The sequence below is a fragment of the Nilaparvata lugens genome, chromosome 7 (genome assembly GCF_014356525.2).
Source record: "Nilaparvata lugens isolate BPH chromosome 7, ASM1435652v1, whole genome shotgun sequence".
NCBI lineage: Eukaryota > Metazoa > Arthropoda > Insecta > Hemiptera > Delphacidae > Nilaparvata > Nilaparvata lugens.
Genome location: NC_052510.1, coordinates 19,803,284 through 19,825,837, shown reverse-complemented (window position 1 = coordinate 19,825,837; position 22,554 = coordinate 19,803,284). Strand labels below are relative to the sequence as shown.

The window sequence follows — 22,554 nt, the reverse complement described above, 5'->3', positions numbered from 1 at the left end:
TTCTTCGTTAGGTCTAGCATAATAAGGATCGTGATGATGATAAGTCGAAATCACAGGCAAATACCTCGGAAACAAGATGGCCGCCAAAATTTTCAGGGTTTTGTTATATCGCTTGTATTTCAATAGCCGTTCAAGATATTCAACCGTTTCTTTTAGACGAAAATATTTTTAAAATCTTCCTCTACAATTTTTGATCTACAAAATTTTCCTCTAAAACGCATATTTTTTTAGTTATACCTTTAAAAGCCCCAAAAAAACGTTTTCTAAATTGTTTCATATTTCATCCCATTAACTTTTATTGTGCAGACACAGAGACACAGAGAAATTTTTAATCTATGGAATTTAGAGCGTTTTTTTCAACTTTGGAACGATATTATCTTAATGCGCTGTACGTCAAAAAATGAGTTCTCCAGTGCCCTCCAAAGGAATCTCTGCATGATTTCTGGTGCGTTTTTCCATACCATTGATACCATTCCCAAGTCTGTACCTTCAAGGAGTCATGAGGTTTTCCAATTGTTGGGATTGGCATTTGCCTGTGATTTCGACGTATCATCATCACGATCCCTACTATGCTAGACCTAAGGAACTATAGAGACTTAAAGGTATTTATAGTTCCCTAGCTAGACCTAACGAAGAAATTGAGACATATTCCATGGCTGTTACCCAAAAATGACCACAGAGTGCCTTATTCATGACATTTGCGCCCGGACTAGGAAGCAGTTGGTTGGCTCATTGGCTGGTTGGCTCTGAGTCAGCTGTAGCTGATTTAATTCCACAAAGTAGGAGAACCTCTACTCTGTGCTGATTTATACATCTGCTACTCAATCTTTAAGGGTAACCACTAGAAGAGCCTACTCCTCTGAATTGCCTATCATTATCAATTATTACTTTAAACTGCAAAGTTGTAGTCTCATCATCAATGGAGCTCATGTGGGCATCATCTACAGCAAAAAAAGAGCTCCCTAATTCAGAATTGAAAAAATTGCTATTGTAAGATTTGATGTATTTGCAGTGTATATTTTGCAGCTGGGGCTCCTCAGTTCGGCTATTTTTCAAATTATCTTGTCTATAAAATAAGATGAGCCCAAGCTAAATGGTTCTGTTCAGTGGCGGATCTACGGGGGGGGGGGGCTTTCGGGCTCAAGCCCCCCCAAAACGCCTAAATTTTTTTTTTGTAAGAATGTAAATTTTATACAAATATAATTAGTTTGAAGCTGGTAAAGTATATTCATTGGCAAGAATGACCTAATTCCACTACTACGTCTTCAATTGTATGATATCCGTTAACGTTTTAATACTTTGTATAATATCTTAGTTACATTTACATTGCCTGCCCGCTCCGTTTATCTGGTTTCATTGAAACAAACGCGCACTATAGAGGACGCACATACAGTGACTTAGCGGTTTCCCCTAGAGGCGTCGGCGCTGGTTCCCCCCCCCTCCATGGAACAACCGGTTTCCTTCTTCGGCCCCCCAAAATAAAATTCTAGATCCGCCACTGGTTCTGTTTAGTTACTGTATGTTTTGTATATAATTATGAAGGTTATAGAGGTTGGGTTTTTGCTCTTGGATAGGAATAATGTTATAATAAATGAAAGTATTATTATCTAAAATTTTCTGATAATTTTAAATAATGGATACAAAAACAAAAAGTTGATATCTTGGACAATTTGAAATGCCAGCCAAAGTGAATGTAACCCAATGAAGCAGCCCATAATTGATGTCACACTTTGTCGCTGTACCACTCTGATCCAGTCTCTACAAAATCGTCTGCATTGTTTGGCGCCATTTAAAAATGAAATTTGGAGGTTAGAATAGAAATGCTTTTGAAAAGCTTACTTTGTTGATGTTATAGTTGAAGTCATTAATTTCGTATCAATAAGTCATTCTTCACTTCAAGTAATTTCAAATTTGAGGAGAAAGGTAGGCTTATAGCCTAGTGTAGGTAACTTAATTTTTTATAGAAATAAGTTTCCAATTTACTATTTCTTCTTTTCTTCATAACGCTAACATTATTTAAACTCTACAAATTCAATCACTTTGCTCTATCCCGATTAGTTTTTATTGAAAATATAACAAGTTGAAATTATTTATTAGAACTCTACAATTCAAATATGTAGTCACATCAAGTTATTTTTCAAAACAGAACAGTTGAATTGATTTAACCGCTTACCCGTATATGAGCATGCTTCTTATAACCTATGTTATGTTATGTACCGTATGAAGAGACAGATTCAAGGGTTCAAATGTTCGAAGAACCCCACACGTCAAAAGGAGCTTATTGTCTGTCCCAAATACTGTCTGTGCCCAATTAGTTGGGCAAACCAATATCTGTGTCCTTTATAAGATCCAGGAGTTTTCCCTATACTAACATCCCATTCATCACCTGATTGCTTGCAGCCAAACAAAACCCTTCTAGTTGCCCCTAGTCACTCGCAATCCAGTGTAATATGCTTGACAATCTCTTCAGACTGATTGTTCCTCGTGACCTACGTGAGTTCCACTCCTGGCCTTTTTGTAGGTCCTTCAGCTGCGGTGCCTCGAGGGCGCCTGGCCACCCTTGACTCAGCCTCTTGACCCACATTTGTGCCTTTGTGTTTCACCCATCTCTGGTCTCTATGTTTTTTCTTTTTGCCCCTCCGAAAGTTTGCAGTGTCAAAAACCCCACCTCTCTCAAGAAGTTCTGCCTGAATGGCCGCCCTTCTTTGAGCAGTGGTGAGGTTTGGTCTCTCAGCCTGGAAACTCGTAACCTACGTAAGTTCCACTCCTGGCCTTTTTGTAGTCCTTCCGCTAAGGGAGGGGTTGTCAAATTACCTCTAGGACTGGCGCCTGGCCACCCTCGACTCAGCCTCTTGACCCATATTTGTGCCTGGAGTTTCACCTAACTCTGGTGTAATGGTTTTTTCGTTTTGCCCCTCCGAAAGTTTGCAGAGTCAAAAGCCTCACCTCTCCCAAGAGGTTTTGCCTGAATGGCCGCCCTTCTTTGAGCAGTGGAGTAAATGCTGAGTGAATGGAAAAAGTGTCATTCTAGAAATTAAAAGTTCCAAAGTATATTAAGAAGGAGAAGGAGGGATTTAGAAAGCGATCCATTTTAGTCGCCTCCTACGACAAGCAGGGATACTGTGTGTGAATTCTGGTTTTCAACTAATTCTTGAGTACGACGTTTGACTCAAAGCTCCGCCAACCCACAGGGGGCTTCGTATAACCTAAAATACGACTATTGTTTTTCTCAAATTCATTGCAATTATCGTATGCATGGAAGTGTTAACTTAATAATTTATACATAAATTCTTACAGGTTGGAGACAAGGAGCTTCAATGGCATTATTTCTAAGATATTGATGATCTTACCTGTGATAGATATTTTTAGAAAACGCATTTCTTATCTCAAATTTGCGTTTCACATTAATCTGCAACCAGCAATGTCATACACACTCCCTTGTCCAGAACAAGAACTTCAACTGAGATTTACTTTGAATGGAGGTCAATCTTTCAGGTTTGTATTGAATTAATAACGATAAACAACTCAACTAGGCTATATTTTAACATAATTTAGATAAATAGATTGAAAATATGGTGTTGTCTTTCATGTTGGTTAAGCGGTCGAAAATGACAAATTATTGACTAATCGTGGTGCATCTCTTAAAACAGGTTGACACAAAAAATAGAGATACGGTAGGCTAGTTTGTATTTAGGCTGGATGCATCAACCCAAAAAATTGTATCTCATAAATACCCACAAAAATCCTGATTCATTGAAATTGATGTAAGTGCTCACTCTGCATACGACTCACATTCCAACATTCAATAATAATTATTGAAGCTTTTTGTTATTATCTACCCGTATCTGTCATAAGACAGAACGACAGTAAATGTGGACTCAGTTCATAGTTGAGGCTCATACACCAGGATTAAGGCCAACACACTTCCGGGCTGGTTTCTCCATTCAGACATTATTGGTCACCAAAATTTGGTGTCTCTACTGTAGTCTAGTAAGCGCCATAATCCTGTGACTCGCTTAGGTACCAAGACTTAGCGAGTGTCAGCCTCTATCTTTTTATTCTCATTAATTGGTGTCCTAGTGTAATATATGATCCTTGAAGATCTAGCTGAAATCCTTATTTGCATGTCTCTTTGTAAATCTGTGTTTACATATTCTAGTAAATCATGCTACACATTACATTTAATTGAGTTATGTTCTGTTCGTAAATTTGCTAGCAATTGATAGAGACTGATCACTAAATTACTCTTGTTCTGCTTAGGCTACGACTTTCTTAAACATTGATATCTTAAGTCAAGGCTTTTCTTCTGCTAAAACTACATTATAATAATCAGTGTTGTTATAGCTTTCAGAGCAAACGGTCGTGCTTTTCGAGTTGCCTTATCTGTATGATAACTGTGATAGTTTGTTAAGCGTGCCATCTAGTACACGATCGTCAATTATTTTTCTGTGTTATTTAATTATTTCTGAATCAATTTTTTTTTGTTTGCCATGGCTGATGTTTGTTACAAGTGTGAATCGGATTTCAACAACTCGAAAGATATCCTAGAATGCTGTGGATGTAGGAATTTTTTCCATTCAACATGTACTAAAATTCGTACGTTAGAGAATTTTAGAAAACTCGGAGTGAAGAAATCAACTTGGAAGTGCGACGAATGTAAAGAAAAATCTTCTTCAACCGACAGCAACGATCTTGAGTGCACTTTGAAAAAAACTATCGAAAACACCCTCACTAAGTTATTTAATGTTAAACTCGAAGAGTTGAGTAAAATCATTACGACTCTTAATTCAACTGTTCAATGTTTGAAATCGTCATTGGAAACTGTGCGCGCAGGAAACAAATCAGTGAAAGAGCAGTGTAAGAAGCTTGAATTTGAAAATATTTAACTTCGAAGAGACATTAATGAAATTCAGCAGTACACTCGTTTGGACAACTTGGAGATAGCAGGGATTCCGGAGACAAAAATTAAAATGTGTACACAATCCTAGAATCTGTTGCTAGAGCGATTAATAATCCGTTCAAAAGAGACTATATCTCTGTTGCTCATAGGGTTCCTTCTTCTAAAAATAAGACAAAATCTATAATAGTTCGCTTCACGTCAAGAACTGCTAAAATTAATTGGAAATGTGCGGCGAAAGCAAAAGGACACTTGAAAAATGGAGACTTGAACTGTAATCTTCCACCAGGTTATATCTATGTGAACGATCATCTCACTGCATACAACAAATTTCTACTGAATAAAGCTAGAGATCTTAAAAAGAACAATAAATTAGCATATGTCTGGGTGAGTGATGCAAAGATTCTCATTCGTAAACAACAAGACTCTCCGGTAAAACGTATAACTAACGAAGAGGATCTCAAACCATTTGAATAAATGTATTACTACACTGCATTTACTGGTTTCTATTATTTAAAAACTTACATATATTTAAATGTGAGGTTATGTGTCACGAGATGGCCGAGCTCTGTATTTTTTTTTCTTTCATTAATAGAAATAGACTTTCTTAACTCCTTCAACTTTAACTTTCTCCTATTCTTTTCTCAGAGTTAATTCTATTCCTTCTTAATTCTTTTTTAGAATTCTCCCTTATTACAAGATTTTAAATAGCTTATTTTTCGTTTTCCTATTAATTTTTCCTTTTATTGTATGGTTCTTATAAATGACCCTGAAGAGCATATTTCTCTTGAGACTTACAATACTATTATAATAGAGGATATTTTTCAATCTCAGATTGAGTTGTTTGGTAGTAGTGATAATCAATCTTACCTGAAAATTATTCACGTAAACATAAGAAGTTTGCAAAAGAATTTTGATGAGCTGTCATACATTATCAGTAATTGTTCATTAGAGTTTCATATTATTATCCTCAGTGAGACTTGGATAGTTGAAGAGGATGATTTTAATTTGAATTTGAATGGTTATTCAGTGGTTAACAAGCCATGTAAAACAAATAAATGTGATGGAATTTGTGTCTTTTTCAAATGTAATTTTATAGTAGATGAGTTGGATTACGAAATAAAAGAATCTAACTCAACTCTTTTGGATGTACAAGTGCCAGGTGCGAAGGATAAGATAACACTTATCGCTGTTTATAGGTCTCCTTCAACCAATGTAGATAATTTTCTCAATTGTTTGAATGATTGTTTGTATTCTATAAAAAATAAGCCCAATATAATTTTTGCCGGTGACTTGAATATACATCTGAATAAGTCTACGCTTGCGACTAATGAATATTTCGGAATTTTATCTTTGAATGGTTTTAAATCATACATAAACAAGCCTACTAGAGTTCAAAACGGCACTGAATCAATTATCGATCACATATTTTTAAAGAATTCCTCTTTCAATCCCGACAATGTATTAAGTTCAGTAATAAAAACAAACATCACTGATCACTTTTGTGTCAGCATCCACATTGATCTTTCAACTGACAAAATTGTAAGTAAAAATAATTCTTTCAATAAAATAGATTTCAATAAATTAATATTATCCATTGAAACTGAAAACTGGGATAACCTATTAGATGACAATTTACATGTGAATGAAGCAATGCAAATTTTAACTGACAAAATATCAAATCACATTGAACTTGCAACAGTTACAGTAAAGATTCCGCTTAAATTACAACCCCTTAAACCTTGGATTACGCGTGGTCTTGTACATTCGATTTAAAAACGGGACAAATTGTTTAAAACACTTTCAAAGCAGCCTTTCAATGACCGTTCAAGAAATGAGTATAAAAATTACAGAAATCTTCTTAATACATTAATAAAACACAATAAATGTGAGTATTATAAGAATAAAATTAATCAGAATATAAACAACTCTAAGAAAATCTGGGAAACTCTCAACGAATTGTTAAGTAGAAGACATACTAAAAAAATTCCCAAAATAGAAGCTGATACACTAAATCAACATTTTGCTCGCGTAGGAAAACTTTATTCTGAGAAATTGAAGTCAAATAATCCCATTGCAACAACAAGTAATCATTTCAAGGACTCATGTGTGGAGCATTACAACTATTTCTTCTTGACACCTACCAATGAAAATGAAATTATTACTGCTACAATAAACTCTCTAAACAATAACTCAGCTCCAGGAATTGACAATATTAGCAATAGGATTTTAAAAACTATTTCACCACATATTATAAAACCATTGGAGGTGATTATAAATCAATGTTTTGCGGAAGGTTTTTCCCTGATAGTTTAAAATTGGCCAATATCATACTCCTACATAAATCAGGTGATGCTTCTAATCCATCAAATTATCGTCCGTTGAGTACTTTTTCCAAAATTATTGAAAAGTTAATAAAATACCGTTTAGTTAGCTATCTCCTAAAGCATAATATAATTCACAAAAATCAATTTGGGTTTCAGTCTAAAAAAAGTACAGTAGATGCTATATCTCTTCTAACACAGAAAGTTACAGAAAATGTCAATAACAAAAATAAAACAATAGCCATATTTTTAGACCTTGCTAAAGCTTTTGACACTATTCCTCACTCAAAACTTCTGATAAAAATGGAAAAGTTGGGTATTCGAGGAATAGCCCTTGAATTATTTAAGAGCTATTTAAAAAATAGATTCCAAATGCTCAAAATTGATAATAAAACCAGCCTTGAACAACTCACTGATTACGGTCTTCCACAAGGAACAGTCTTGTCGCCGATTCTCTTCCTAATCTACATTAATTATCTTCTCAAGTTAGAATTAAAAAATGGTGTTTCAATCGGTTTTGCTGATAACACTTCATTGTTATTCAGTGAAACGAATTGGGAGGATACTAAAAAAGCAGCAGAATCCGGACGTAAAATAGTAAAATCCTGGTTTGATAAGCATATATTAACATTAAACATAAAAAAAATTAATTTCATGTCTTTCTTCCCAAATTCTATAGGCCAGCCGAAAGGTTTGGATTTCATTAAAATCCATAATGTAAATTGCAACGATTCTGATTGGATGAATTGTACATGCTCAAAGCTTAATAGAGAACATCGTGTTAAATATTTGGTTGTAATGATTGATCAACATTTGCGTTGGGATGTTCACATCAATAGTACATGTAACAAACTCAGACATTGGATAAGTAAATTCTGTAATATCAGCCAAGTTAGTAATAAAAAAATCTCAAGACTCATATATTTTGCCTACATTCAATCATTTCTGCAATATGGAATAAAAATTTGGGGTGAAACATACTCAAACCACTTGGAAAAACTTTTTGTAATTCAAAAAAACCTTATAAGAGCTATATTGGGAAAACCCAGACTCTATCCAAGTACCTGTTTAGTGAGCTAGATGTTTTAACTGTCAGGCAGCTTTACATAAAAAATTTAATCATCTACATAAATAAACATCTGAACGTATGAATCTTTTCAACCTGCGTGTTTCACCGTATAACCTCCGTCCCTCATCTATTACTTTTCAAATTACAGATACTATTTTATCAATTTGTAGAAAACAATTTTTATATCAGGTATCAAAGCTCATCAATATTATTTCTAACCATTTTATCACTAGTAAATTGAATAGAAAACAGCTAATTGAAATTCATACATGGATAATCTCGAACAATGTAATTTTGGCAATGTAATTTCCTCATAGCTTAGTATAAAGACTTCTCATGTTTTTTATGTAATTTTCAACTATTCTTTACTTTCCCCTATGCCTTCACTCTGCTCTTTCACTCGTTAAATAGGGCAATAGGACAGGGCATTGTCAAAAAGCTGAGCTATCTTTCTCACTACGATAATTCCATCTTAATAGAACAATTTCCCCGTTTTAATAAGCTTCCGAATTAGACTATTCTAACTCGTATTACGTGTGACTTTGTAGTGGATAGTAAATATTTACAGTACATAATGGCGGATAAAACCAATCAAAGCATGGACAAGTTTTTTACTCCGGTTCGAAAGGAAAAACGTGAGCGTTCGCATTCTTCACCAGAAACCTCGCAGAGCGCAGCGAAGCGTACAACTTCAAATACCGGTACTGACAACCAAGATATTCTCGGAAACATGGTAGACATTATGGGAAAGCTACTCGATGAAAAACTTCAGTTCTTAGCAAAAAAAGAAGATTTGGAAAGTCTAACCATGGAGATGCAACGATTGGTCGAGGAAAATATTAGTCTCAAAAAGGAGGTTCACCATCTGAAAAAGGAAATCAGCCAAGTGAATGAAAGAGTCACCAGTCTTGAAGATCGGGCTAGGAGGAATAACGTTATATTTAAAGGACTCAAGTACAATGCTAGTGAAGATTGTAGAAAAGTAGTAGCAGGGTTCTGTGAGAACGTGCTCAAATGTGAAAAAGAAACTGTTGTCAATAGAGCACATTCATTAGGACAAAATCGAAGCAATGCTCCCGTTATAGCGCACATTCCTCGAGATGAAGATGTGGACTGTGTGTTCAGAAATGTAAAAAAGCTAAGAGATACTGGCTATATAGTGCATCGAGACTTTGGCTTCGAGACCAGAAGGAAGCGAGGAAAACTGGCCCGTTTGAAGAAGGAGATTTCCCGCGTCGTTGGAGACAAGAGAATGGCGCTGGTTGTGGATCGCCTGGTGGTGGAGGGCATGTGGTTCACCCTCACTGACAATATGCAACTCCGCTGCGGTCAAATGGACGGTGCCGAAAAATTGAAACAGATGTTCAATTACGATTTTACCAAGATTCTGGAGGATGCTGTGAAGGAAAATAAAAATGATAAATAGGAAAACGTCGTCTGTCAGGCGATAGAAATTAAAAGAGACTGTAAAATAGTAGCGCTTAATGTTGCAGGTTTGCGAGGTAAATGCTGTGTCCCAGCGTTTATTTCATTTATTGAGAGTTCTGATATATTTTGTTTGATTGAGACATTTGTGGAGGAAAAAGATTTTTGTAAATATGAAAATTACTTTTTAAACTATAAGCTTCATTGGATGCCTGCTAGAAGAGAAAGTAATTATGGTAGGGCGAGTGGGGGTATGCTGATAGGGTTTAAAAATTATATGCAGGGTATTTGTAATTTCGTTAAATTGGGAGAAATGCAGGTTATTAGTTTAAAATATGAAGGAGAAAATTGTTTGTATATAGTGCCATGCTATTTCATTAGTATCGCTTTGTGGGAAAATAATTATGCATATATGTGGGAATTTTTAGAAACTTGTGATGGAGAAAAGGAGTTGATGCTAATAGGGGATTTTAATGGGAGGATTGGGGAGGGACAGGTTATCCACGAGGAGGTTTTAGAAAGTGATTGGGAAATCAAAGCAGTTAGAAGCTCGAAAGATAAAGTTGTAAATACAAGAGGGCGAATGATTTTGAATATGTGTGACACGTTTGGTTTGACGGTGATAAATGGAAGACTTAGAGGTGACTGTATGGGAGAATATACTTTTGTTGGAGCTATGGGATCTTCCGTTATTGATCTCTGTTTAATGTCGTTGAATATTAGGGCTAGTGCGCGAATTTAGTGTTGGTAACCATATTTTTCCGATCATATGCCTATTATTGTACAACTTGATTTGAAGGTAGAAGAGAGTCAGTCTTTGCGGACGCTTAAGTCAGTACCAAAATTAAAATGGGTGAAACAAAATGATGAAAATTATAAAAATAGTTTAGAAATAAGATGTAGAGATTTTACTTGGGAAGAGGATATTGAGCGAAAGTGGACAGATATTTTAAAAATGATTTATGAAGCAGCAGGGAAACAGGCGCATCAGACAAAAGGGAATGGGAAATCTTGTAAACAAATGTGGTTTGACTGAGACTGTAGGAAGGCTAGGGATAGAAGTTTTGCTAATTTAAAATTATATAGAGCCTGTAATAATGAAGAAACTAGGAGCATGTATCTCAGTGCAAATAAATCATATAAATTACTGTGTAAACTGCAAAAGGAGAATTATTTCAAAACTCTAGGTGATAAGTTCAGAGAGATAAGAGACGCAACTGAATTTTGGAAACTGATAAAAACTATTAAACCTAGTAAACTTAAATGCTCGGCTGATATAACATCTGATGATTGGGTTAACCATTTTAAAAGATTACTGTCATTAGAAGGGGCGGCGGATGAGTTTTTGTATGCAGCGCCCCGTTGCGAAAATCAACTCTTGGATGCCGAAATAACGGATGCCGAAATATTGGAAGTGTTAAAAAAATTGAAAGAGGGTAAAGCACCGGGCATAGATGGGATACCAGGAGAATTTTTCAAATATGCCCCTAGAAGCTTTGTTGCATTGCTGCGCTGCTTTTTCAATCATGCTTTTGAAAAAGGTGAGTCACCTTCTAGTTTTGGTAAAGCCATAATTTTCCCAATCCATAAAAAATGAGATGTGGCACTAGTAGAGAATTATAGAGACATTGCATTCTTAGATTCGGGAGTCAAAATTTTTGCAGGAGTACTGTTGAGGAGATTGGAAAAATATGTGATGCAACACAATGTTATAACAGAGAGTCAGGCCGGTTTTAGAAAGGGTTACTCTACAGTAGACAACATTTTCAATTTGTACAGTATTGTTACTTTAAAAATAGCGAAGAAAGGCATGAAAGTGTATTGTATGTATGTCGATTTCCGGGCTGCGTTCGATGTCATTGACCGAAAGGCACTATGGTTAAAATTATATAACATGGGAATACCATTTAAATTAATAAAAATGTTACAGGAATTATATAAATGCACACAATCAGCTGTGTGGACCACTAAGGGGCTAAGGAATTCGAAACTTACTGCGGCTTAAGACAAGGCTGCTTATTATCGCCGATTCTCTTCTTATTCATTAATGATTTATTAGATTATGTAGTAGATGGGTTATGGATTAGGGATCGAAATATTAGAGGCTTACTTTATGCCGATGATTTGGTGCTGCTGTCAGATACACCCAAAGCTCTGCAGAGAATGATTAATAAACTTAAATCGTATTGTGAGGTATGGGGAATCAAAATAAATATGAATAAATCAAAAATAATGGTTTTTAGAAAGGGTGGGAAATTGGCTAGTCATGAAGAATGGTTTTGGGGTGGAGAGAAAATTGAAATAGTAGGAACATATAAATATCGGGGGTTATCTTCACGGCCACCATGAGGTTCGGAACTCACATAAAAGATAGGGTGTCAGCAGCTAAGTGTGGAGTGAATACAGTTTGGAGCAGTATAATTACTAACAACACAATTCCAGTCAAAGCTAAATGGGAGGTATTCAATGCAGCAATTAGAGCGATTGTGAGTTATAGTGGACAGGTCTGGGGTTACAAGATGTTTGAAGAGCTAGAAATTTTTCAAAGATTTTTTATCAAAAAGTTATTTTCCCTACCTAGATGTACACCCAACTACATTTTGTATTTAGAAACAGGGAAAAATCTTCTGTTTTTTCATAGTTTTAGATTGCACTATAAATACATTCTTAAAGTATTGAAGTTGCCAACATCTCGTTTGCCTCGTTTTTTAGCCGATGTCATGATAGAGAAAAATATGGGTTGGTTCAAGGAATGGAAGAATTTAGGCAACAAATATCAATGCGAAGTAGGCGTGAGCCGAACAAGTATTGTCAATCAGGAAGCACAACAAGAACTACTTATGGACTGCATGATGAAGGAATTTCGTGAAAAGTGTAGCGAGAGGGCAAGAAGGGCAAGGTATCATGACATCTATGCAAAATTAAAACAGGATTTAGGTGGCAGGGACTATATAAATGCGAAGTTTAATAGAGCAGAAACAGCCATGATACTGAAGTCAAGAGCAGGTTTGTGGCCTCTCAATTATAGAATAGGTAGAGACGGAGACCAAGCACTTTGTTCAATGTGTAATGACAGATTGAAGGAGGACACATATCATTTCTTAGGAAGATGTTCTATTTTATCAGAAATTAGATGGGAGGTTTGGGGTAAACGTGAATTGACCGAGCAGCAAGTAATAGAGCAGTTAAATGGTGAGAGCTGGGAGAAATTAATAAAATATGTGAGAATTGCATGGAGATATCGCTCGCAACTCATTGAGGAATTTAACACATGAAATAGAGATAAGATAGGAATTTAGAAATAAGAAGAACACAATGATTGATTAATTATAATACATATCTATTATTTTGTAATTTCTTTTTCAGGTTTGCAGATAAAAAGTAAATAAAATGTATGTATGATTTAAAAAATAAAGAAAAATTGTATTACTTAAAAGCCAACTCCTGGCAGACGGCTGTGTGGCCATTGCTGTAAAAAATGTATTCTTTTCAAAGATGAATTATGTAAGAAAGTGAAATAAAGATTTTTTAATTTTTTTTAATTATTACATACTCAAACCACTTGGAAAAACTTTTTGTAATTCAAAAACACCTTATAAGAGCTATATTGGGAAAACCCAGACTCTATCCAAGTACCTGTTTGGTGAGCTAGATGTTTTAACTGTCAGGCAGCTTTACATAAAAAATTTAATCATCTACATAAATAAACATATGAATCTTTCCAACCTGCGTGTTTCACCGTATAACCTCCGTCCCTCATCTATTACTTTTCAAATTACAGATACTATTTTATCAATTTGTAGAAAACAATTTTTATATCAGGTATCAAAGCTCATCAATATTATTTCTAACCATTTTATCACTAGTAAATTGAATAGAAAACTGCTAATTGAAATTCATACATGGATAATCTCGAACAATGTAATTTTGGCAATGTAATTTCCTCATAGCTTAGTATAAAGACTTCTCATGTTTTTTATGTAATTTTCAACTATTCTTTACTTTCCCTATGCCTTCACTCTGCTCTTTCTCTTCCCTTCCTCACTCACTTTTTCTTTTCCCTATTTCTTAATAATATCCCATTATTATTTTCTTGTACTGTTAAGCATTGAACACTCGGCCTCTGCGCCCAGGTTCCTCGAACCTTGCAGGAACTTCCCGTTTTTAATATAGTTATGTATAATCCTATTAATGGTATTTTTCTTTTTCATTTTATATTGTATTTTACTTTTTTCATTTATAACCATTTTTGTCATTGTAATTATGTTTTTGGGACAAATAAAGATTTGATTTGATAATTTCTGTAATTATGTACCAAGAATTGATCAGTAAATTAGCCAATTTTCAATCAATAATTAGCTTTCCAATTGTAATTCTTATCAAAATGTTGTCAATGTCACCGGTAATTAGAATTTTGTAACAATTTAAAATCATATTTAGATTCTAATATGCATAACTATTGTATTTTCAGATGGAAAGAAACCAAAGAAAACGAATGGACAGGGGTGTTCAGCAATAGAGTATGGAAAGTTAGAAGGAACAAAGATTTTCTAGAATATGACGTATATAAGTGCACAAACCCCAAAGTAGTATCGAAAAGCAAAAAGCAAAAATCTGAAAAAAGTACTAGTAAACCATTCACGAAAGCAGAGCTTGAAGAGAATGAGAAACTGCTTATTGATTATTTTAGACTTGACACTTCACTCAAAGAACTGTATGATAATTGGTCGAATGCTGATCAAGTATTCAAGGAGGCTGCTGAAAAGTTCTATGGAATAAGAATTTTAAAACAAGATCCTGTTGAGAATATTTTCTCATTTATTTGTTCAACAAACAATCACATTTCAAGGTAAGTCATTCTTTCCTCATAATCTTATGGTTTTACCTTATATATATATATCAGTGGCGAAGCTACCTATAACTAAAAGGGGAGTCTAAAGCTTACCGCTTGTCTTTCAGAGAATATTTTTATTCAAAAGACAAAGAAGAAAACGCAGTTTGAAGCAAATACTTCACCAGATCATTACACTCATCCATTATTAATAAATAAGAAATTATAATGAAATTTCAACAACAAATTAAAGATAAATCTGAAATTGAAAAAGTATTTAGTTTCATTATTGTTTAGTAAACCAAAGAAAACCGCCAAAACCGAGTTGTAGGTTAAGAACAAGCCAAGTGTTACACGAGCCACAAACCAACTGATTTATTTGAAATCTTTAAACTTTGAAAAGCATCGATGATCGATTTTTGAAGAAGATTGCTCCGATGTCGACCGTTCGATACATCGTGATCAAGTCATCGATACGGAACTCGAACTATGAACCCAGCTGTAGAGCCTAGACTAGACTCCAAGACCAAGAGCCTGCTCCAAGTCCTACTACGTGGCTATGGTGCTACGTCACGTTGTCATAGCAACCATACAATACGCCACGCCCATTATGAATGAATTGATTGATTGATTGATTTGCTGCCTTTATTAAAAAACCTGGGAGGGCGAAGTTAGGGCGCAGCCGGCCCTCTCTTACACTTAACCCTCCAATACAATTCTGAGTAAAACTAAAACACTGTACAACAAAGATTAGAAGACTATGAAAACAAACTAATTTTACAATAATAAATACTTTCAAATATCAAGTGAAGGAAAGAAAAAAAATTTTTTCTTTCAAATTTAAGTCAGTGGAAAAAATACAATAATAAAAAAGAGAAAAGTGAAAACGGTATAAAAGTCAGTTCAAAATCCATAGACCATTTCGATAGAAAGAAGAAGAAAGGAATAGATAAGGAGGGAAGAAAAGAATTGAGAGTCTCATGAGTAGAAGACTCACCATCACAGTGTCACCATGTTGAATGAGTAGATAGCCAGTCTGCTGTCGGCCAGACAGAGCCACAGAACAGTTTGGAAGGCGGTCTGGCAGCTCTTACCCAAATTTGCAAATAAATATATGCGTGCAAATAAAAAATAATATTCACATCAATCATAATTAATTTTGGGGAGTCTCAGACTCTTAGATTCCCCTTTAGCTTTGCCACTGATATATATATATATATATATATATATATATATAAGGTTTGAATGATTAGAGTAACAAAACTACAATAATTAGAATTTCTTTGTAGTTTATGGGTTAAAAATTTATTTTATTGTCATCCTTGAAAGACCTCTGTTTTAAAGAGTTATACGTTTATTGGAATAAGAAACCAATCATTATCTTAAGACTTTTGAGTCACAAAAATAAGCTCTATGGGCTTCAGAAATGAATCTAATTGAAAAATTAAGTAATAAATCGTCTTAAAGTGGGCTTTATTTTCTTTTTATCTTCAGCACAAGTATAGTAGAATATACTCTTCCAAAATCGTTGTACCTATTTACTTCCACTTATATTCAACTTATTGGTTTAGATGCTCATCATCGTTAGTTGTGTACAATAATAGATCAAACTTTCTTTAAAGGATCTCATCCATGGTAGAAAAACTATGCACATCGTACGGCGAGAAAATTTGTGATTTGGACGGTGTGACTTACTACAGTTTCCCACCTGTGGAAGCTTTGGCCGTGGAAGGAGTTGAAGGGAATTTGCGAAAACTGGGATTCGGTTATAGAGCCAAGTACATTCATCAGTCGGCGCTGAAAATCATCGAATTCGGCGGAAAAAGCTGGCTTGACAAACTGACACAAATGGCTTACAAAGACGCAAAAGCAGAATTGATGAAACTGACTGGAATCGGTGCAAAGGTAAGTGCTTTATTTCTGTAGTTAAATTTCATCAAACTGAATCTGTTAATTTTGATAAGCTATTGATATATTTTTATTCTAGATTTCCTCTATACTAGCTTAGAGAAACTAATAATAATACAATTTCTCTATGGTACTAGTAGCTAAACTATTCTCTATATCGATTCAATCCATTTCTTTTGATTTGCTTTGATTTTCACTTTTTTCATTAATATTTGTGTTGCCTAGATTTTCTCCGCTCTAGATATACTATACTTCAGTTTCTTCTAGGCCAGTTTGATCAATTTCTTACGTAAGATATTCACTTTTATTTATCTGAATGTCAGTATCATCGATTTTCTCCAATCTGGATAAATATTATCATTATGAATCTATTATTGACAAGTATTTTCATCATGTTTAGATCTTATATGATTAGATTGAATAGACTACTTTATCTCTCTGGATGAATTGGTACACCTAAAACTGTAGGTCCACTCATCTCTCTTCATCATCAATCTCATTACCCACGCACAAATCTTGAGCTCATGTGTTCATCATCCTCAGAAAAAAACAAATCTTTCCATTTTTTGATATAGTTCTTATTAACTATGATACGGTACTGATAAATCTATAGTAATCAATCTTTATTGATCTTTTTTATTGCTTGATTTTCACATTAATTTGATGATGCCTACATGAGCTTTTTGCCTGTGCGTGGGTGATTTGATTAGAGATGATCAAATGTCCACGCCACCGGCGGTATTTGAACCCACGAACTAGGCAGTGCAATCAAACTGAATTCTGTAAAGCTGCTTACACATATACGCGCTTCCAACCCGCACCGAGCACGCTCCGCCCTCGTACCGCCCTCGTTCCTCCATCGAACCACAGTCGCTCCGCCCACGCACCCATCATGAACGTTACGGAAGATGTTAGATCTTCTCGCGTTCCCCGGTCGAACCACTCTTGCTCCCCGGTCGATCATCAATCGCTCTGCTGGAGTGACGTTCGGTTGCGGAGCAGAGCGAAAGTCTGTACGCACCTTAACGTTCCAAACCACTAGACCGACCCGGCCGGCGATTACTTTTTTCTGCTACTGCTTCTATACTGTATTGCTTTTATTGCTACTGTTTGACAAAAACAAACTCTAAAGCTGCGTACAGCCCTATGCGCCACGAACACACGCATTTCGCTTACCATCAGCTGAGGATAAACTTATTACATTTGTATCTTACCGTTTCTGTACAAATACAGTTATAATCAGCTGATGGAAAGCGAAATTCGCGTGTTCGTGGAGCGTAGGTTTGTACGCAGCTTATTAGAAATCCAAGTTTAGTAACAATATTCATCTATGAAGAAACCAGTAAATGTTTGGTCACTGAACCAATTTCGCACACTTTTTATTGTAAGGTCAAATCAAAACTAGCAAAAATATCACATCCTATACCACAGGCAATAAATAGTGAAGCTAGTTTTATTTTCCCAAGCAATACTTCCATTTAATATTATACCAAATGTTTTGAACCAGTTCTATTCCCAAGTATTTAAAAAAAACTTTTTATTCAATAATTGTTGTTGTAGGTTGCAGACTGCATCAGTCTTATGTCACTTGGGCACTTGGAGTCAGTACCAGTAGATACGCACGTATTCCAAATAGCATCACAACTTTACCTGCCGCATTTGAAGTCAGCTAAAACTGTCACAACCAAAATCTATGATGAGATCGGCGAACATTTCCGGCTTCTCTACGGCAATGAAGCTGGCTGGGCCCACACTGTAAGTATTTTATTATTAGTATAAAATAAAGTTACTAGGCTACAACTGTTTACTTTGATAACAAATATTTATAATAGAATATCAGAGATGTATGAATTAAAAATTAATCTCAATTAAAACTACTAAATTATACGGTAGATGAATAGATTTATATTTGGCGTGAGTGGCGAGCATGACAGTGCTTTACAGTAGCGACATGACTACTGCGCATGTCATCGACCGGCTCTTTTACACATATCTTGGATCGTGGAAGCAATACACCATAGTCTTCAGCAAAACGACTGTTGTTAGTTCGCAGTCTTACGAAAATCTATAACTTGTTATGCTTTTTATATAGAAATATAATACTTTTGTGAATGATTCTCTTTAAATTTTGTTTTTAACCAAGCTAATTAAAGAACTTCTTGAAGAGTTCTTCCTCCTTTGAGCTCTATGAAAATATCAGTTTCAAAACTTTATAAGTTGATGTTTCTTTTTCCTATATGTGACAAAGCTTCTGTTAAGGAGCATTACAAATTACACAAGTTTTTAAAAATATGATTCCAATAAAATACTATACTTTTGTGAAAGTGTTGAAAATTCTCTTTCTTAATTTTCAGATTCTGTTTTGTGCTGACCTGAAAATGTTCCAAGACAAGGGGATTAAAAGAGAAAAAATAACAGACAAGAAATCAAAACGGAGAAAAACATGATGAGGTTGTCTGTGATAAAAATGAGCATACTTATTTTATCTGAATACTGATTTGTTAAAAGTACTATCTGGAACCCTGCGTAGGTTAATTTTATACAAAATATATGACAAAAATTATCTGGGCTTTCGCTACTTGCCACCTAGCACCTACCCCATATCTCTATTTTTTTTTAATCGTCAGTGAGAAAGGCTCGTACAAAAATGAAACTTCCTGAATGAAATCTTCCATTCGTTTTAGAAATAGAAGGATCTCTTATTGGAATGAAATATCTGTTACTAATAATGAGACCCTTGCTGGTTTGTTTCTGTGGCGACCCCAAGAGCTCAGAACTGATTTTATTAAAAAACATGATTCTATAAAAATAGATTCATAGTTGGATATAATAAATTTCAATTTATTATTCAGTGGAGGTTAGTGTTTCAATTGTGTTCAAGTTGAAGGTGAATTATTGAAGTTTGAAAATTCCTAGAGCTAAAAAACCTTTCAAGAAAAAAGTAAATTTCATGTAAATAGATAAGTGAAAAATGCAAAGCCTAGTTTAGTGCAAGTTGAGGCCAGCAGCTCTAGGATCATTGATGATCACCAGCAGTGTAGGCCTACACCGCAAGCTTCTACTTCAAGAGCTTCAACTCTATCAAGTTCAGCTTCAAAGAAACTTGACTTAGAAACATTTATAACGATTTCTCACCGCAAGGCAATGGCAATTGTATAATTATTTGATTTGGACATAAGAGGCTTTGTTTGTTGTAAGAATTGTGGCTCTTCTGACTAAATCCAGTTCAATCTCCTTGACGAAAAAAAAACATATATGGCCTAGCTGTTTTTATTGAATTCATTATTTATAGTATTTGCAAGGAGTATTTGGTTGGATATAATAAAATTTAATTTATTAAATATTTATGAAGCCAGAACATACCCATTCAATTTGTTGTTACTTGCGGTAAATGCTGTGCTAAAATTTTTGTCTCATACAAACATATTCATTTGTTATAAAATAGCTATTACTGATCAATTCCGATCCGTAAAATATTTGCAGAGTTAAGCTAAAATTTGTTTATACAGCATCAATTGATTACAGACAATATTACATTACAATTACAGACAAATATTCATTTGTTATAAAATAGCTATTAATGATCAATTCCGATTCGTAAAATATTTGCAGAGTTAAGCTAAAATTTGTTTATACAGCATCAATTGATTACAGACATTTGGTTATAGTGCTTTTTCCTGATGGTAATGATTTTTATAAAATTCTCAAGAAATCTCAAGATTTTTGTTAATTTTTCTATACCGTACTGCAATTTTCATCAGAACCAACTGACGGACAGAGAAAATATTCCTGTCTTTTTTAATTTCAAAATGAGAATTAGATTTGATTCATTGCTTAATTTTAGAACTTTCAGAGTAATAAATTGTAATTTTTCAAAAACTTGTTGAAATTTGAAAAAAATTACTATAACATTATACCACTGTTACTCTTTCCTGGATTTCTGCATACAGGTATTTTGTCCATGCATAGAAAAATTCTTTTTATTTCATTTGAAAAGTCTTTTTTTTTGTAATCATGAATTGAAAAGGTCAAATAAATAATGTATCCGACTCAATTAAAAACATTACTAGACCGACAATCAATTCAACAATGTAGAAATTTTGTTAATTATCAAAATATTCAATCTCCACGATGACAATTTATTATTAAATCGTTGAAAAATAGATTTTCTTGACGATTAAAATTTAATTTATAATGTTTAACAAGAATGGACACTTAATATTACATCAGATATACCGGAATCAGCATTCTTCTGTAGAAGCCAGTGGCAAGACAGAGAATCAGCAGCTCTGTTGTCACATTTTTTCCACTGACATAATAACGTGGACCTCACTATAAACTGTTTTCTTTTACTACTAGAAAAGTTATTGTATACTTTCTGTCATGAAATCAACAAATACTGTGGAACATGTGTATAGCAGCCTACACAGACAATATAATAATAAGAGCTTCTATTGAATAAATAATACAAAGTAATATTATTTAATTAATATTGTCAGCAAATTTTCCCCATGGATAAAATCCGTCAGGACGAGTTGGCTAGAAATACAATATGCATATAAGACAAAAAAGAGACTATATAAAAAATCTGGTGTGGCGCACTCACACAGCTTTCCTTGCCGTTATGAAAATTGATCACCTGACGCTAGGTGTTCACGCGCATCTCAAGTCTACTATTCTAAGATCTGAGCCAGCTGGTGACAGGACTATATAACGCTGGAGACACACGAGGTCTGCTATCTCTTCATAGTGAATGATTTAATAGAATCAACAGTTTGCAATTGAATAATCACATTTTCTCGAATTTTGAGCTTATTTCCATTTTTAGGTGAAAATGTTACAAAACATTAATTGTAGAGATTTTCATGTTTCAATCCTTTCCACTTGAATTTTTTTGTTTAAATTGTATTGAAGACTTATAATTAAGAATCTAAAATCAAACTTTGCATAGATGGGGCGAAACTCCTGAAATTTTTACAGATATGGGACTTGTGGCAGTTGATAGAGCCTATCAATGACTATTTTAGGTATAAATTTGATCAAAATCGTTGGAGCCGTTTTCGAGAGAATCGCGGAAAACCCTGTTTTAGCCGCCATCTTGAATTTCATTTGATTGAAATTGTTTGTGTCGGATACTTATAGTGTAAGGACCTTAAGTTCCAAATTTCAAGTCATTTAGTTAATTGGGAGATGAGATATCGTGTACACAGACGCACATACACTCATACACACACACACATACCAATACCCAAAAACCACTTTTTTGGACTCAGGGGATCTTGAAACGTACAGAAATATAGAAATTGGGGTACCTTAATTTTTTTCGGAAAGCAATACTTTCCTTACGGTACCTATGGTAATAGGGCAAGGAAAGTAAAAAGCAGAAGTACATATAAATATGAGATGTACGCTATCATAGTGATATATTGAACTCCTTGTAACATTCAGACGTTGCACCATTCAGTGTGTGATAATGAACTCTTGAACTGGAGAGTAACTGTAACTAATTCCGATCAGCGTTAACAAAATTTTCTCAGATCAACCCAGCTGTCACCATTTAGCACCCAGCTCATCCATTGACAGCACGCTCCTCCTCAGATGACTGCAGCGGATTTCCCATGGGACATCTGGTGATGAAGTGCACCAAATCTTCCTCCTCCCTGAGGTTGCACAGAGCTTCACCTCTTGGTTGATTGCCTACTTGTTGAGCTGTATAAGCTCTGTTCTCACCTTCAGGAACCATTTAATCAGTGTGACACACACAGGGACAATAGTAGCGTTCTGTAGATGTTGTGGGAACACGGATTTGGAATCGCCTTTTACATTTATTGAGTTTCAGAGATTTCAAATTCCGCGATCCAGTAGCAGCTAGTAGCCGTTAGCCATTACTAATCTCCCTGTGTGCAGCGTATTTATGTATGCTAAAATGGTGGATCGGCGAAGGCTCCAAGAGTTTGAGTGATGAAAATATGAGTTGTTTGAATATGATACTGTATTGCACTTTAGATGTAGTCCTATGTGTTGAGTGTTGAACTTGTATGCTAATTGTCAATGCTATTTTGTAATAGCCTATGACATGTATGCATAAATTGATAAAATA

The 22,554-nt window shown here is 34.7% G+C and overlaps 2 protein-coding genes across 2 annotated transcripts; both read left to right on the top strand.

Moving 5' to 3' along the window:
• Positions 1-1,771: 1,771 nt before the first annotated feature.
• On the top strand, positions 1,772-19,017 carry LOC111052275 (N-glycosylase/DNA lyase). The gene is made up of 6 exons (XM_039432295.1): positions 1,772-1,923; positions 3,298-3,495; positions 14,187-14,564; positions 16,169-16,451; positions 18,015-18,209; positions 18,809-19,017. Exons 2-6 carry the CDS (start codon positions 3,341-3,343, stop codon positions 18,899-18,901), a joined length of 1,104 nt encoding a protein of 367 aa, XP_039288229.1. The 5' UTR covers positions 1,772-1,923; positions 3,298-3,340; the 3' UTR covers positions 18,902-19,017.
• On the top strand, positions 10,201-13,252 carry LOC120352305. Its single transcript, XM_039432296.1, has 2 exons — positions 10,201-11,256; positions 13,082-13,252. The coding sequence occupies exons 1-2, from the start codon at positions 10,830-10,832 to the stop codon at positions 13,102-13,104; spliced, it is 450 nt and encodes a 149-aa protein (XP_039288230.1). The 5' UTR covers positions 10,201-10,829; the 3' UTR covers positions 13,105-13,252.
• Positions 19,018-22,554: the final 3,537 nt, after the last annotated feature.

What these genes read in the sequence shown, in the direction of transcription:
- LOC111052275 (XM_039432295.1), top strand. Translation starts at nt 3,341, where the DNA reads ATGATCTTACCTGTGATAGATATTTTTAGAAAACGCATTTCTTATCTC. An exon ending in AATGGAGGTCAATCTTTCAG is followed by an intron (nt 3,496 to 14,186) that starts GTTTGTATTGAA and finishes TTGTATTTTCAG; the next exon opens with ATGGAAAGAAACCAAAGAAA. An exon ending in AAGCTGGCTGGGCCCACACT is followed by an intron (nt 18,210 to 18,808) that starts GTAAGTATTTTA and finishes CTTAATTTTCAG; the next exon opens with ATTCTGTTTTGTGCTGACCT.
- LOC120352305 (XM_039432296.1), top strand. Translation starts at nt 10,830, where the DNA reads ATGTATCTCAGTGCAAATAAATCATATAAATTACTGTGTAAACTGCAA. An exon ending in CAATCATGCTTTTGAAAAAG is followed by an intron (nt 11,257 to 13,081) that starts GTGAGTCACCTT and finishes TTTCTTTTTCAG; the next exon opens with GTTTGCAGATAAAAAGTAAA.